The sequence below is a fragment of the Mesocricetus auratus genome, unplaced genomic scaffold (assembly GCF_017639785.1).
Source record: "Mesocricetus auratus isolate SY011 unplaced genomic scaffold, BCM_Maur_2.0 Super-Scaffold_100053, whole genome shotgun sequence".
Lineage (NCBI taxonomy): Eukaryota > Metazoa > Chordata > Mammalia > Rodentia > Cricetidae > Mesocricetus > Mesocricetus auratus.
In genome coordinates this window covers 4,403,727-4,419,845 of record NW_024429230.1, presented here as the reverse complement: position 1 = coordinate 4,419,845, position 16,119 = coordinate 4,403,727, and the positions used below count along the sequence as shown (strand labels likewise).

Here is a 16,119-nt window from a genome sequence, read left to right as displayed (position 1 = left end):
GCAGGGTGACATGTATCTTCTGATGAAAAAATAGAAGAAACTGAGGTTGAGTCCAGGTGTCTATATGGCCATCATTTTAGTGTCAGAGGCAGGGTGGGAGCCAGGTCTGGTCTGTGTCCCTAGGCCACACAGCATATTAGTCTTGCCATTCTCTGGGTGTTTCCTTTCCTCACTTGCTTAGGACCCAGTACGTCTAGGCTGAGAAGGAGAAAGCCATGGGTTGACTTAACCAGTGTCTCTGGCCAGCTTTCTGGATCATCCATTCACACAGCATACTGTACTTTTATTTGTATTTTTGGTGCTAGGGAGAGGACCCAGAATCTCATTTTTGCTAAGCGCATGCTCTATTCCTGAGCTGTACCCCCAGCCCTTACTTTTTTCATTGTCTTGTAAAATACTTGCAGATAAAAATCATGGATATTACTGTAGACAACAGACTGTTTTTGAATCACAGCATCTTTGTATTGGGTACCTGCTGGTTCTGGACCCCACAAGAGATGCTGGAGCCAAAGAGCTAAATAAAGAACTGCCCTGATGTTTAGGAACTCACTAGAGTGACAGAGTTTTGTTAGATGGTCATTGGCAATAAGGTAGACAGGTATAGCATCCAAGGGGGCCCTAGAGGTAGGCAGCATCCAGCCCTGCTGGGATCTGTTTCTTGTCTGTCAGAAGCATACAGTATACTGTTTGGTCTTTGGAGATCTTCTGTCTTAACATTCTGAGACACTGTCTGGTGACCGTGTTCTTTTGGAGGTTAGATAGAGCACATGTAGTGTCAGCCAGGTTTTGTGCTGGAGACACTTGCCAGCTAGGAGAAGGAAGAGCTGGTGGTGTCCTAAACATTTATCAGCTCCCAAGATGGCCCTCATTCTCTGATGGGTCAACTACTTTGCTTTGTCTGTCCAGGTCGGGTTTTTTTTTCACAGTCAGCTTGGCTTCTGCCTGTATTCCATGCTTACTTGCTGCTTGTGGGTCATGAGGTAGGGAGGGATTGAGGGCTCATGTGAGATATAAGCAAAGCAGGTGTGGATACTATTTTATTAGCTGGAGCCTCACTTGCAAGCTGCTGCCACTCCTAGTCCCTGAGATCTGTGAATATGTCTGAGACTTGGAACCACAAATAAAGTCTGTGAGAGCAGGGTGAGATGGATACTTTTGTGGGCCTGACCTGCAGGGAAGTGTAGGGGTGCAGAGGATCCTGGGCCCTAGGGTTCAGCTTTCTGGCTGTGTTGGTGGGCTTGGTCGTGTTGTCTGCAGGATGAAGAGCTGCCATGCTCCTAGGTCACTTGCCTGTGCAGTGTTGTGTGGGGTGAGCTATCTGCATACCTGCTCACCCATCTGCCTGCAGCCCTGTTGGAGAACTCTTGCAGTATCTGAGATGGAATGCTGGGCAGCTGGGTTTCCATAGGGTCCAATTGTCTGTCTCAGAGTGTCTTCCCTCCCCTTCCTTCCCTTCCTCTCCTCATCCTTTCTTCTCCCTTACTTTCCCCTTCTAACTTCCCTTCCAATCCCTCTCCTTCCCTTTCCCTTCTCAGTTCCTCCTCCTTTTCCCCATGAGCTGTTTGCTGGTGACAGGGTCTCATGTAGCCTAGCTTGAACTTGCTAGGTACCTGAGGATGGCTGAACCTTGGATTCTCCTGCTTCTACCACTGAGAGCTGAGATTACAGGTGTAGGTTTATGTAGTCCTGGGAACTGAACTCAGGGTTTTATGCATGTTAGGTAAGCACTCTGTATCCCCAGCATGCTATGTTTTCTTCAGCTGCATCCCTAGTGTCTGAAGGCACCATGCTTAGTGTATAGAAGCAGAGGTACAGTAGCCTGTAAGTAACCCCACCTGACCCTTTCTGGTATCTGGAAGCAGAATACTGCCCGTATTCCTGCCTGGCAGGTGAATTGCTAGACTGTGTAACTCAATACCACTTTACTAATTACCTGGTATGGTCACAGGGCACCCTTGGTACCACCCATCCACCAGACTCACAGTTCCTGACTGGGCCAACTGGTTCCACTAATTCTCAGGGCACTCATGGGAAACAAATGGCCTTTGTGGTAGGGTGTTCCAGCTTGATCATATGACTTCACTCAGGGAAACCAGCTTGGAACAGGCATCCAGAATAGATCCCATTTTTCTCTATGTTGTTGGTGCAGTCTTAGGAATTGTTGTTATCAAAGAATGTTTTCCATTTGTGTCTGAAGATTTCATTGGTTTCCATAGTTGTCTATGTGTGTGTGGGGGTGGGGGCTCACCTAGGGGTTGTGGATCTCCCTGGTCAGATGTTCACTTTGTCTCCTTAAATGTAAGAAACGGATGCTTTTGAAAACCCTGATGTGTCTGTTTTGGCGACTCTTCCTACTTTCTTGAAGGGATATCTTCATCATCCCCCTGCCCCAAGCAGTAACATGAAACACTATGAAAACCCACACTTTTAAGATGAACTTGGTTTAGGATAAAACATAAAACTTGAGAGGAAGGTGTCCTTTTTAACAAGTTGGGATGGTTCTTAGAGATGCCCTCACTTTAGAATCTATTTTCTCCAAGTGTCATGGTGGCAGGCATGTGCGTTGTATTTTGAGACTCTTTTAGGAGGAATCAGGAAAGGTTCTTAGGATATAAACATAGTTGGCCCTTTTAAATGGTTCCAGAAGAATTGGTGTCCTTTACCAACCCTGTCTATAAGCTCTGGTGAAGATTTTATTCTCTCTATCTGTCACTATCTGTGTCTCTATCTTTGTCCCTCTGTGTGTGTGTGTGTGTGTGTGTGTGTGTGTGTATGTGCGTGCGCACGTGCGTACGCATGCACGCAGGCACTCGTGTTCTACCTTGTTTTTGAGACAGGTTCTCTCACTGAACCCCAAGCTCAGGATTAGGATTTGGCTAGACTGGTTCATGAACAAGCCCAAGGATCCTCCTGTCTAGGACTCCCTAACCCCTGGGATTACAAAGGCCTGCTATTGGGGCTTTGTATGTGGGTGCTGGGGATCAAATGAGAATTCTCGTGCTTGTACAGCAAGTACTTTACTGACAGAACTCCCTTTAGCCTCATTGGTAATACTCTCTATTCAGTTCATCCAAAGCTTTTGTTATCCTCTGTCAGTGTTTTTTTTTTTTTTTCATATTCTTTTTTCCCCAGCTCCTTCTGTAACACATTGCAGGTTATCAAGATGGTCGGCATGCTAACATGGATGGTAGTAGAAGAGGCCGTGGGAGGAGAAGAGCAGCTGGGTGACCCTATATCCTCCACCCATCTCCTGCTTGCACCCCGGAGGCCCTCACCACTGGCCTGCCTCATCTTTCATGTATCCACCATGTACACAAAGCTGTCAGAAAATGAAAGAGAAAGTTGTATTCTCAGAATGTTTGCCCCTGAGGAAACTTTGTGTTTGCACAAAATCCTATCTGACAGTTTCCATTTAAGCCAAGAAGCCTGGAGCCCCGCAGGCCCTAGGGAATATAAAAATTGGCACTTTGTAGGGTCTCTGCCAATAGTGTGTTGCTGTTGGAGCCCTGTCTGCCATGAAGGATCTGAATTTTTCAGATGAGGATTGTTGCCGGGCTCTGGGTGGCTGCTATTGCTACAAGCACACCACTCTTGTCACTGTGGGACCTGCTTGTCTGCCCCTCAAGGTCTCCTCTTTTTTTTTTTTTTCTGAAATGGAACTTGCTTTTAAAAATAGGTCATTTCTGGTGGTGGCCTAGGCAGGCTTACTGGCCTCAGCACCCATGCTTCTGCCCCCTTTATCTTGTTTTGGCTGACGTGACATTGGCAATGACAACTTGGATTTTTTCCCCCTTAGTAGTCTTTCCAGATAAGTTCCTTTTAATCACCTAATTTCTTTGCACAGAAGCTGAAGATTCCAAAGCATATTTTAGCTATGTTGGTATACTTTTCCTAAACAGTGATTTCCCCCCTTTTGATTGCCAAAGCAATATAGCACTAATTAAAAGATGAAAAGAAGAGAGTTTATAATTGTACACAGTAAAGAGCTTGTCACCCTAAATGTGCATGTGGTGGTTGGGGGTCCCTACACTGGAGGTGGGGAGGGGGGCAGTGAATGGCTTCAGCCTGTGAGTATCCAGCAGGAACAGACTGGGTGAGTGACAGGTGAGGTTGGTATGGGGCTTACAAAACAGAGGCAGTGTGGTGATTATTGTATGCTTAGGGCTCAGAGATGGTGTGTCTGGTGGTCTTGGTTTGTAGAATGAGCCTATTTTATCTGTTAATCTCTGAGCCTCAGGGTTCTTAGTCATAGAGTGGGGCTAGGGGCAATACCCCTCTCATCAGCATGCTGTGAACTTGAGGATTATCTTTGTATTTTACTGTTTCATGGTGGGCACAGAGAATGGTGTTTATACTGGGATGGGCTACACACAGCCTGGCATTACTGGGCATTGGGTTGGTGGTAATCCTAGACCCTGTGAGGAGAGAAGGAGACCTAGCTTGCCCTCAGATGGCAAACAGACTCAAGCTATAGGATTCCTTTGTGTCTTTGGGGACTGGCATACTGTGGTTTCATTTGCTGTCATTTGTGGTTGCAGATGTAGGTTTTTGATTTTAAGTGGGTTTTTGAACAAAATAAGGAACTATTTTCCCTTATTGCATAAGAGTAACCCTTTCTCTGTCTTGGGCCCTGTGTAAATGATAAACCCACATCCTCTTAGCATTTAAAATACTTTCACTCTCTTTCCCCTTTTCCTGTCATCCCTGGGCAATCTGAAGATATTGTGGGGCCAGATTTTCCTGAGATGGGCGGGGGAGCTCCTCCTTTGGCCCTGTCCACTGCTCTCTGGAGGATGAGATTGGCTATGCCCTTGCGCTGAATGTTGTGTGAGCAACTGGGTCAAGGAGATCACTGAAATGAAGCTGAAATTTGATGGCAGCTTTGCTTTGGGGTTAAGGTGGATACTTGAGATGTGTTGTCGTGCTTTGTTAGGACTGGAGGGTAATCTCTAGAGCTGTTGTCCCTGCTTGAATGCCTGGCACTGGTGGCCCACTGCTCAGCTCCCAGCTGAAAGCTCCTTGCCCCTGCTGTGAACATGGCAGAGGAGAGAGCAAGTGAGAGCTAAGTTGATTTCTGTAGGGCTGGACATGTCACTGTGCCCTGCAGTTTTCCTCTGAAGGCTCCTGTTTGAGAATTCACACCAGGTGCTAGATAATTGGCAGTGGTGATGATTTCACATGGTGTTACCTTATCTGAGAGGATGTCTGGGGATCAGAAGACTATCTGCTTTGGGCAGGGCTTCACAAAACAAATCAATGTAAAGAGACAGGTACCATTTTATTTTTCCTGGAGACTTTTTTAGTCCTAGTCATTTAAGAGGTGTGGAGAGGGCTGGAGAGATGGCTCAGAGGTTAAGGGTACTTGGTGCTAATCCTGAGAACCAGACTTGGGCTGCCAGTTTTACATTGATCCAATGCCTTCTTCTGCCCCTCTTGGGCATCTGCACACATGTGTGTACTCCCTCATACACACTAAGACATGTAAAACAGAACTTAGAAAAAAAGTTTGGAGAACAGATTGGATTTGGGAGTTTAGTTTCAATTAGCAATTAGTTATAATAAGCCTGCCAAGCACTAAGCAAATAGCTTCTGGATGTGATCCAGCCAATAGAGGCCCAGGAGTGATCCTTCATCTTACCCATGGCAGAGATCACTAACCAGCCCTGGGCTCCTTTCCAGATGTAGGTTCAGGCATGGAATTTCTTCTTAGATGCCCCTTTTGGTTTCTAGTTTAATACAAACCCATCCTTTCCCTGGTGGGAAAATCAAGGCCAACCATCTACATAACTGCCTCTTTGGGAGAGTGTCTCTAACTTTCACATGACCAAAGTGTCTTTTGATGTGTGTGTGTGGAGACCAGAGGACAGCCTCTCATGAGAGAGGGTCTCATTGACCTGGAGTTCATTGAGTAGGGTGGCTTGGCTGCCCAGTGAGCCCCAGGAATCCACCTGTCTCTGCCTCTGCTATCATGTAACGTCATACCCAGTTTTTTTTTTTTTTAATCATGGATTCTGGGATCAACCTTGGGTTTTTATGCAACACGGAAGCACTTCACTGACTGAGTTTGCTCCCAAAGCAAACTTTTTTTTTTTTTTTTTTTTTGCATTCTGACTCTTTTTAGTATGTGTTAGGTATGTAAGGCCTCCCAAGCTCTCTCAGGGTGCCTTCTAGAACAATTACTCTCTTGTTCTTTCTGTGCCTCTTCTCCTCCTCCTCTTTATCCTCCTCCTCCTCTTCCCCCCTTCTTTTTTTTTTTTATTTTGTCTGTTTGATTTTTCTCAAGGCAAGGTTTCTCTGTGTACTAGCTGTCCTGGAACTCACTTTGTAGACCAGGTTGACCTCAAACCGCCTCCACCTGCCTCTGCCTCCTAAGAGGCTGTATAAAGGCATGCACCACTACTGCCTGACCCTCCTTCCTCTTCTTGTCTCATGTAGCTCAGGCTGCCTCAATCCTTGACTTTCCTGAGTACTAGGATTACAGATAGACATGAGCCACCTATCAGGTATATATGTTGCTGGGGATCGAACTCAGTCTTGTGTGTACCAGACAAACACTGGTCTAGCTAAGGTGTTTTTTATTTTCCGTGTGTGTACATGTGTGGGAGGAGGCAGTTTATTCTGTATTTTGAATACATATAGAAAGGAAAAGGGTTGCTAGAAGAACAACAGAGAAATACTTACACACTTTCTGGAGGTTTGTATCTTACTCAGAGGAAAGCCTACATCTTCTTATGGACTGTAAAGTCACCTGAACCAGCCTCCTGTGACCTCACTTGCATCTGCAGCTTCCCCATCCTGACTGCCAGGCCCTCTTTCAATCTGGCCCCCTGCTTAAAACAGTCCTATTCCTGCACCCTTATATTCTGAGTCTTTACCCAGCTATGAGCTCCTCGGAGAGCATCCTGTGTTTATTTCATCCCCTCACTGCTTATGTGGTAAATCAGAACATTTATCTGCCTTGTTCTCAGTTGTATTCCCATGACCTCCCAGTATTCTCTGTATTAGTATGCTTGTGTGTGTGTGTGTGTGTACTCACATGTGTGCATGTGTGTGCCAGCCATAACACTGGTGTGGAGGTCAGAGGGCAACTGGGGAGGTGGTTGTCTCCACCATGTGGGTCAGACTTTGTGGCATATACCTTTACCTTCTGAGCCATCTCAATGACTTTCTCTGAGCATTAGAGTAGCTGCCATTTCCCAGTACAGACATGCCCACGGTGGGTGGGGGACACACACCTTGTATAGTACACCAACCCCCATCTTACTTTGGTTGTCTGATGCCCACATGCCGGTGCCCATGAAGACTGAATGGGAAGGTGGGTTTGTTCAGCATGCAGCAGGTCAGGAGATCTGATCTGTAAGGGAAGGCAGAGCTGGCTTTGAACGAGCTTGATTGGCAGATGGTGGAAAGAGGAAAAAGGCTTTGTATATTAGTTACTCTTCCTGTTGCTGTAAGAAAACACCCTGACAAAAGTAATATGAGGAAGAGAGGGTTTATTTGGTTCATAGTTTGAGGTTACAGTTCATCTTGGTGGGGAAGTCACAGCATCAGTGTTTGAAGCAACTGGTCACTTATTACATCCATAATGAAGAAACAGTGATGAACGCTGTGCTTACCTCAGTTTCCTCCTCTCTTTTTATTGGGAAATACATATCTTGATCATCTTTCTCATTTTTATACAGTTCATGATCCCAGCATAGGGAATGAATCATGGGTGAATGGTCTCATCCCAATCAGTGCCATCTTGATAATCCCCCACAGGCATGCCCAGAGTGATAATTGAGAGTAACCATCATGCCTTCCTAGCCTACAAGAATAGTCTTTAATTTAGATACGGAGAGAGGGGTGTAATAGTTGGCATACAGGCTCTTCATAGAAAAGGCTTTCTACCAGTGACCCTTCCAGGAGTTGAACAAAGGCTGGGTCTGTCTGCCAGAGCCAGTTCACAGGCGCTGAAGTCTGTTCACCGCTCTCTTGCAGGCATTGCCTAGGAGGGCCACTGAGGCAGGGTTTCAGAGCTTAATGGGTGCCCAGCTCTTCAGAGGATGTCACTCTCTGTACTCTTACTCATTGACTGCTCATCATTCAGTACTCTCCCTATTCAATAAGCAAGAAAGGAAACACAGGATGTTGGAGCAGCTGACTTAGGGTCACACAGTGGGACCCACAATGTGCTGATCCCCAGCTACCTGACATCCTGAGATGATGGAAAGCAGTGGAGTCTGTAGGACAGAAAGGCCAGAGATACGGTGCTGGGGTGTGGTGGACATGGGAACTGAGCCCAGCCTGGGTACAGGAGCTGGCCAAGGCAGAGGCCTGGCAGAGGTCTTCATCCTTTCTGTGTGCTCCTACAGCTCTAAGGGAGTGTATTTCAAGACAGCGTCGGCCATTGCTAGGACTGACTGGAGCCCAGAGGAACTTGGCCATCACTCCATCCACATTGGGCATGGTACAGGGCAGGGTACTGTGGTCAGACTCTCCCAGTTGCCAGCCCTGGTCAGGTTGCTGTAGACATCACTAATGAGTGAACATGCTTGACCTTTTGTACTTTTGAAAGGATACTCTTGATGCCTAGCCTACTCTGCCCCTGCCTCCCCCTGAGGCATAACTGTGGACCAGCCTCCTCTTGCCAAGCCCTAAGACACTGCCTTGTACCCCTGGTACTTTTTGGGTGCAAATATGCCAGTCATCACAGTCAAGAGTGACAAGGAAGTCAGGCTTGTTTTCATGATGGAAGGCACGGTTAAAGGTTGTCCCTACCTGGTTGTGGCTGACAGTACCTGACAGTACCAGGTTAAAGGTGTCCCTGCCTGGTTGTGGCTGACAGTTCCTGACAGTACCAGGCTCCTTTCACCCTTTTCCTCATCTCACATACAGCTCAGCCTATTTGAAATGGTTAGTGTTCCCAGGCTCTTGCTTGTGGTATCCCCTAAACCCTTCTGCTGGTGGAGAAGCTGCTATCTGGCCTGACCTTTCATCCCAGTAAAACAAGGCAAACAAGTAGCAAAAAAGATGGTGTGTGTATTTCCATTAGTTTTGGCTTTTTCTTTTCTTTTTTTAAACACAGACATTCACTTTAATGTAATTCTGGCTTGCGTGCTTTGTTTTCTCTCGTTTCATGTTATGGGTTTCTAGATTGGAGAGCATGTGCAGAAGCAAAATTGACCTCTGGGTTTCCTGGGGTCCCCATCTTATAGATTCAATCTTTATAACACAGAGCTTCAGGCAAACGATGCTCCCATTGTTCCCCCAGGGCCACTGTCCTCACAGTGCATGCTTTCATTTTTGGGCAGTGGACACCCTGCCACTTTTGTAAGTTAGATCAGTAGTCCTATGATGACCCACAAGGGGAGAGATAAGCACCATTACAGTTTTACCAAGCTGAAGGCATGTGTCCTCAAACTTCACAAAGAACACTGTGGTGTTATCTTCATGTGCAGGGGTGGGGGACCCGATGACAAATCTTAATGTACAAGCCCAGGTGGATTGTGCACACTGAGGACAAATCAGGCATGGTCTGAAACACCAACTTGCTGTGCACAGAAGTAGTTAGCATCTTTTCACTCTCAGATAGACCCCCCTAAGGTACACACAGTCGGAAGGTAGGACTTCTTAACTAACATACCTTAGCCTGTGTGAGATGCATCCCAGGGCTGTCCATGACCACCCTGCTAGTTCCCTGAAATGCCTGAGGTTTGTCAGCCTCCCTTGTTGGGTCTCAGTGTGTACAGCTGGAGCAGGGCCCGCCCTCCATGCAGTTCTTCCTAACCCAGCACCACTGGATGTGAGCAGTAAACAGTGGCTCTCACTACCCACCTTTTGCTCATCTCCACAGTCAGGAAGTGAGTGGCTCACCAGTGAGGGCTGGTGATGTTCTACATCTTCTCTAGGATGTTCTGCCACCTCAGAGCTCCAAGGGCCCAGACTCAAGGGTAGCACACATGGATTGTGTCTTGTTTGCCCTTAATAACTCTCCCTTAAACACATTGTGTAATTGAGACAGTCTTGGTTTCCTCTTCTGTAAAATGAACCTAATGATGACTTCTGGGTTATTATGAGTGTTAACTGAAGCAATGTCTGTAGTATGAGCCAACACACACACAGTCCTAGCACTTACTCGGCTAAGGACCCATTAGCTGCTGTCATTGACTATTAGAGAGTGCCACCAAGTCTGCAGTTTTTTGTGGACTGTGATTTCATCTCTGTCACAGCCTTCCATATAGGTGATTCAGGAGTGGACAAGGGCAGGGTTGGAAGGGCCTGCTTCAGCCTGACTCATCAGAATCTAAGCTCAACAGCTCACGCTTGGGGCCATGTCAGGTGTTGTTTCAGACACTCTGTGGAGTAATTCAGTTGATCCTCACAGGACCTTTGCAAGGGAAGCATTCCCAGCATTGCCTTGTTACCATAAGCATATGGACACCCAGAGATCGTGAGGGTGAGGTAAAGGTGGGATTAGGGAGATAAGTCCAGGGGAGCTGGTACTGTATTCTAGTCACCCCCATCTCCTCTGGCCTACAGGCTCACATGGGAAAGAGTCTCTCTTGACCTTCCTAGTAGTTGTGCGGTCTATGAAACTTCTGAACCTGTTTCCTCTCAGCTGACTGTGCTCTGCAGGTACAAGCGTGAATCTGGGTGTGATTGACACATGGGTTATAGTACTTCAGGTGTGAGCTGTGGAGGTCAGCAGGGTGGGGCAGGCCCCAGCTGCTGATACCTGCTGTCTTGGGGCTTTAGAGCTGCCTCAGAATAGCAAGCTCATTTCCAAGTAGGGGCTGGCCTGTCTGTGGCCATGCTGTCTCAGGGGGCCAGATGGTTAGGGACCTCTGCATGCTAGTTCAGCTGTTTTGAGTTTGCACATTAGTCACTAAGCCCTTCACTATTCCAGGTAAATGGAGGAGGGTGGTGAAGGGATGCCCTGGCCCTTGCAGGCTGCTGACAGGGGCCTGAGAGTTCGGGAAGTTCCTTTGAAGTTGGTCTTAGTGACCCAGTAGGACTGAGTCACACTGTAAACAGGAGTAGCAGGCCCAGGCTCTTCTGAAGGGCATAGATAATGCTTGTGGAGGGTCAGTCCCACAGTGTTACTAGGTTAGCTGTCTCCCAGAAGCACCTGCTTCTCCTAAGTCTTCTGTGGAAGCATCCATCTGTAACCCTTCTCCCCTCTCCCTTTTAGCCTTGCTCCTGGCCCTTGGTCCTGCACCACAGGTCTGTCCACATGTCCTGAGGCTTCTTAGCAATGCAGTCTCAGGTCCTACCTTGAGTTACCCTTTAACCAGGTCCCCAAGCAGTTCCTCAGATAATAGAGAACCCACACAGATAACTCTCAAGCTCACACATCCACCTGAAACTTGTCTTCTGTGGAAATGTCTCCACATATGCCATTTGGGTTTCTGTAGTCTGTTTAGGATCTCATACGCTGGCCCTCAGATAGCAAATGTGAGGACAACTTTGCTGACTATAGTGTCCAGTGAACTGGGCTCTGAGTAGAGAGTGTTCTTCCCCCACAGAAGATTTTTTGGGTGCCTTAAGGTTCTGGTAGCTTCAGCAGTCCCTTCTGGTCAGCAGGGGAATTTTCATATTCTTATTGCTACTGCAGATGCAGGACATCTAAGTATGCTGGGCTGAGGTGGGATGCCTGTTGGCCTTTCAGGTTTGATTGTGAAACCCCAGAGGGAGATGATGTCATTTAATTCCCCTCAGGAAATTATCAGCTTTGAAAGGACACTGTGTGTGTGTGTGTGTGTGTGTGTGTGTGTGTGTGTGTGTGTGTCTGTCTGTCTGTCTGTCTGTCTGTCTGTCTGTCTGTCTGGTTTGGGGGATGGGAGCTAACTCCCCTGTCTTCTGCTAGCAGTCCTGACCACATAGGGCTTTAAAGACAGTGATTATGACACTGTTCAGACAGAGTGGTCTTTGGGTCCTTTCCCCCAATGATGTCCAAGGCTCTGAGACCATTGTTAAAACTACGCTTTGCTCAGTCTTAACCAGTTACTCCCCACACCCATCAGCCTTGCCAGGGCAAGGAGCCCTGCCATCTACCTCTGATGAGGGGTCAGGATGATTCCCAGAGATGCAGATAAAGATGTCACTCTGCCCGAGGCAGGCCACATAGCTCAGTGAGGACTTTGGGGGCAGGGAGGGGGAACGGAATGTATTGGTTGCAGAGATGTGAAATAGACTCCCCCAGATAGGGAAGACATGAGGCAGGGCAGAAGAAAGGCATCTGCCAAGCTTAATTAACAGTGGAAATTTGCTGTGGGGAGGGGTGGTGTGTGTGTGGGCTGCTTTACTGGAAGATGGGACACTGCGGATGCCAGTAAGAGAAAGAAGCAAGTGCTCCGTTCTGGCAGTGGCATCTAGGGGGCGCAGGCTGAAGCACCAGGCTGGACTGACTGTAGCACACACTGTGAGGATGTGACTGGAACATTTATTTGTGCTGCCTTTCCCAAGTAGGTATCTTTTCAAAACAATCAACTATATATCAGCTGGCCAGCCTTCCTGGTTCCCATAGAGAAAAACAGACACAATCTAAAAGGATGGCTCCTGAGTTTAGAACTGAAATATGGTTGTTAGAGTCTTTTTTTTAAAAAAAGATTTATTTATTTATTTATTATGAATATAACATCTTGCCTCCATGTATGTCTGCACACCAGAAGAAAGCACCAGATCTCATTAAGGATGGTTGTGAGCCACCATGTGGTTGCTGGGAATTGAACTCAGAACCTCCTGAAGAGCAGTCAGTGCTCTTAACCTCTGAGCCATCTCTCCAGCCCAGTTGTTAGAGTCTTATTCTTTGCAGCTATCTATGGATGGTCTGGTTATGTGAGAACTTAAAATTTTGCATGTAAGTAACATACAGACCGAACAAGTTCTATTTGTGCAATACAAACACACATATGTAACAAGTAAAGAAAAAGAGGCTTTGAATTTGAAAGAGCAAGGTGTAGGAGGGAACATGGGAGGGTTTGAAAAATTACTGAAAAAAGAAATGAGAACTATGAGAGGTGATGGACATCACCTCCAGTTGTTGATGATCAATATGTAGCACATCCGTGTGTGCTGAAATATCAATTGTACATTGTAAATGTATGTGATTAATATTACAACTAAATAAAATGTAAGAAGCTACAATAATTTGCAGCGTATCCTTTTCTGATGCAAAAGTGCATAGATGTGGAATGCACAGCATTGCCCTATTGTAGAGCTTGGGAGTAGAGCTGGGTGCAGCTCCATTGCCCAGTGTGCAGATTCAGTCCCCAGCACTGCATAAACAGAGTGCACTTGGGAGGCAGAGGCAGGAGGATCAGGAGTTCAAGGTCAGCTTCAGTTACATAGTTCTAGGCCAGGGTTTACTGGGGTAGAACATGAACATAGCTTCTTTTTTTTAGCTGTGTGTTAGAATGGTGGAATATTTTTGATTCTTCTACTCTGGAAATGACTTACAAATGGCCCTGTGATAGTCATGCCTTGAGAGCACTGGGTCCCCCTGCTGCCACTCCTCTGCAGACAGCATCATCAACTGCTGGGGAGATGTCAGAGGACACATTTCAGCCTAGGATTGTCCTCTTGGAAGACTAGACCCACTCCTTCCTGCTAACAACCCAGACTCCTCCGATAACCTATAAAATTCAGTGACGAAGACACTAGTTATTGCTGGCCACTGGCCTGTTGTTGCCACCCCCAGGGTATGTTGTCCTGTTTCCCCTCCCTCTTTGTTTCCTTGTCTGATAGGCAGTCTGGCTAACTCCCTACTAGGCCCCCATAGTCGATGCCTCTGATCTTCATAGGTGGACATCATTCCCTATTCAGGCTCCTCTGTCTTCTGGGATGCTCTGTGCTCCTGGAAGTTTCCTCACTATGCCAGGAAGCTAGCTGCTTCCCTGGGTCTCCCTCCCCATTTCCCTTTCCTGTTCCTGCCCCACCCTGCCACTCTGCTGTGTCCCTCCCCTCTCCCTCCCCCCCCCCTTTTCCCTTCATGATACTGCAGGTCTTGGGGACCCAGGAAAAGACGTGGAGGAAGGGAAGGGAGCCTCTGAATCAGGCCCTTCTGACTCTGTTCTTAGCAGCTCTCTAATGTCAGAGCCCTGAGGCAAAACCCAACCTGTGCTCAGCCTGGAACAAAACATTCCTCTTCATACTTGTTTTATGTAACCTACTACCCCTGCCTGGCATGCTTTTCTGTAACTGCCTCTGCCAGTGCAGTTTCCCAGTGGCATTGGTTTGCCTTGTCCTTTAATTTTGTGTCAGTTGTGGCCTTAGAGAGCAATATACACACTTGTTTTCCACTCCTCAGTGAGGAATGTCACTGATGCAAGGGGACCTTTTGTAGGACTGATCCTCTTCCTCACACAGGCTGGAACCAGGGCCCAGCAGGCCTGGGCGTGCTCAGTGTGCCTAGTGCTGCCCACCCGGCATGCCAGAATGTAGGCTGCTCCTGAGCTTGGCAGGTTGTACCTGGCATTGGAAAGTATTTGAAATCAAACCCTGGTGGGAGTGTGCACACAGGAAACAAATGGCATTAGGTGCCTGCTCGCCCTAGTGCTCCTGTCTTCCCTCATGGCGGCGGGGGGGGGAGGGACAGGGTGGCACCAAACAAAATGTGCTACTCTATGTTTTGGTGACGTAATTGCTCATAAGTTTTTGAGTAACTTTACTTTTTATTATTAAGAACCTTATTATATTTATTCAGTGTGTGTGGGGGGGAGGGCAGTATTTTTCCTTTTACCATGTAGGACCTGGGGATTGACTGAGGTCATCAGGATTGGTGGCAAACACTCTCACCTTTTGAGCCTTCTTTATGTCCATGCTATTACTAATTTATTATTATTATTATTGTGTGTTTGTGTGTCCGTGTGTGTGTGTCTGTGTGTAGGTCAGAGGACAATTTGGGGGGGGTCAGTTCTGTCCTTCCATCATGGATTCTGAGGATTGAGACTCAGATGGTCATGTGGGATAGAAGGCAGCTGGCAGGCTGGAATCCCCCTATCCATTGATCAGATTCCAGAGCATCATGGTGTGAGCGTGAAAAAGAAAGGTAGGCAGACTGAGCCGAGTCCAGATACTGCCCAGCACATCTCCCTGTTGACTTGGACTCCAGGTTCCCAGCCCTGGTGCAGCAGAACAATACACCAGAACTTGGGCTGAGGACTAGTGGTGGCCCTTGGGTTAGTAACATATTGCTCTTCATTTATGTCCCCAGGCTCCACCTACAGTGTCCTGTCCATCATGCCCTCAGACTCGGAGAGCAGCAGCTCCCTCAGCAGTGTGGGTAAGTTCTCCATTCTTGGGGACAGTGGGTGGACTGTGGCTTGGGTCTTAAATAGGGTTGGCCTGGGAAGGGTTTCTCTGACATGGGACATCAATTCTCCCATGTGGTTATATGTGAGGTCCTCTTCTGTTGATGACATTCTCATTTTCTCCTGTCACAAGCATCTGGCTTTGGTGTTAGGGAGATGGGTGTGGGAAGTGTGTTTGTCTACATCATCACTCATGGAGTAGGCTAACTACTTATTGAGTAAGAAGCTCCTTATTGAGATGGAACTTTATGCTTGTCCTCTGCAACAGGGCTAGTGTGTTTGTTCTAGACAAGTAGCCTGTCCATGCTGAAATGGATGTTTCCCTGAGCTTAGGAGAATGAGACCAGGCCTTTCTCGACTCCCTGGACACGTGCTGACATGAAAGGGGGTTAACTTCCTAGTCTTCCAAAGTTCCTGTGTGAGACCTTTGCCCTATATCGTACCACCTTTTTGGATTTGAAAGCTCACAGAGATCATTAGGTTAAGTCATTGTGCATTCATATTACAGGGAGATGGGAAAGTTGACACACACCAAGGAGATGTAGCATGTCTTAGTTTCCCAAACCAGCTAGGGATGACATCCCAACCATTAGACACTTTCTGAACTCTTCAAACCAGGTGTAGGTTAGGTGGTGGTACCTTGGCAGCTAAATCCCAGGGTAGGAGACTAAAAAATCCTCTCAGAGCATGGGAAGTCAGTGTGAGCCAAGAACATGCTCTGTGTGTGATCCTGGGTGACCTTAGTAAATCACAGCCTGGTGCTTAAACCTGTCTCATAGCTCTGGAGACCAGAGGTCCAAGATCAGAGAGTTGGCAAGGCCATGTG

The 16,119-nt window shown here is 47.2% G+C and overlaps 1 protein-coding gene across 5 annotated transcripts in view; it reads left to right on the top strand.

Moving 5' to 3' along the window:
* The window catches only part of Dlg5 (discs large MAGUK scaffold protein 5), a 127,534-nt gene that overhangs the window by 28,769 nt on the left and 82,646 nt on the right, over nt 1-16,119 (top strand). For all 5 annotated transcript variants that reach the window (XR_005873276.1, XM_040735906.1, XM_040735904.1 and 2 more), the window contains exon 2: nt 15,197-15,265. Coding sequence is in view for 4 of the 5 variants with exons in the window: in XM_040735906.1 (XP_040591840.1) it covers nt 15,197-15,265 (69 nt within the window). In the remaining variant the exon portion in view is untranslated. The remainder of the gene's footprint in view (nt 1-15,196; nt 15,266-16,119) is intronic.